Consider the following 1041-nt stretch of genomic DNA (forward strand, 5'->3'; position numbering starts at 1 on the left):
GCCCCCTGCTGGTGCCGACTGAGCATGACCTCAGTGTGTGCCCAGCGCCCCCTGCTGGTGCTGACTGAGCATGACCTCAGTGTGTGCCAATCGCCCCCTGCTGGTGCTGACTGAGCATGACCTCAGTGTGTGCCGAGCGCCCCCTGCTGGTGCTGACTGAGCATGACCTCAGTGTGTGCCCAGCGCCCCCTGCTGGTGCTGAGCGCCCTGCAGGGAGGTTTGTGTCTGGCCCACACTGGATTTCCTGCACTGTGTGTCTAGTACAGTAATACATGGCCGTGTCCTCCACTCTCAGGCTGTTCATCTGCAGGTAAAGTGTGCTCTTGCTGTTGTCTCTGGAGGTGGTGAAGCGGCCCTTCATGGAGTCTGCATAGTATATGTTACTATTATCATATATGGATGAAATCCACTCCAGCCCCTTCCCTGGAGCCTGGCGGACCCAGCTCATCCAGTAACTACTGAAGTCGAATCCAGAGGCTGCACAGGAGAGTCTCAGGGACCCCCCAGGCTGCACCAAGCCTCCCCCAGACTCCACCAGCTGCACCTCACACTGCACACCTGCAAACACAGAGAATCCTGGTCAGCAATGGTCACACACGTCCACTGTTCCTCCCACTCATGTCCATTTGCACACTCAGTATCCCTTGCCCCCCATGAATCACCTTTCAACAGAGCAACAAGGAGAACCCAGCGCAGCCCCAGCTCCATGGTGCTGGTCTGTGCTCAGTCACTGGTGGAATCAGCTCACAGAGCTCAGGTCAGGGATGGGCTGGTTTTCATGGGCAGAGGAACGTTCTATTTGCATGTCCTCTGCTATAAAGCAGCTCTGGGGCAGAAGTCTCAGGAGGGCAGCGCACAGAGGAGATGCAGGTGGATGACAGAGTTTGTTAGATGAGTGGATGAACTATGAAATGTACATAGTTGGTCCAATGTCTCTAATCAATTGGCTTCAAGACTAACCACTACTTGAATATAGTTCTCTTCCAAGAAGTTTAACTTTGCATCCTTCAGTCAAGAATGCTGAGCCATATCGTTTCTTTT

At 53.9% G+C, this 1041-nt stretch overlaps 1 gene segment (V, D, J or C); it reads right to left on the reverse strand.

Annotated features, from left to right (window-relative positions):
- The window catches only part of LOC106001244, a 7328-nt gene extending 6571 nt beyond the window's left edge, over positions 1-757 (reverse strand). The window contains 2 exon segments of the V gene segment in view: positions 237-558; positions 663-757. Of these exon segments, the coding sequence occupies positions 237-558; positions 663-708 (368 nt within the window).
- Between the last annotated feature and the right edge of the window lie 284 nt (positions 758-1041).

Source organism: Dipodomys ordii, unplaced genomic scaffold, assembly GCF_000151885.1.
Source record: "Dipodomys ordii isolate 6190 unplaced genomic scaffold, Dord_2.0 Scaffold279, whole genome shotgun sequence".
Taxonomy (NCBI): Eukaryota; Metazoa; Chordata; class Mammalia; order Rodentia; family Heteromyidae; genus Dipodomys; species Dipodomys ordii.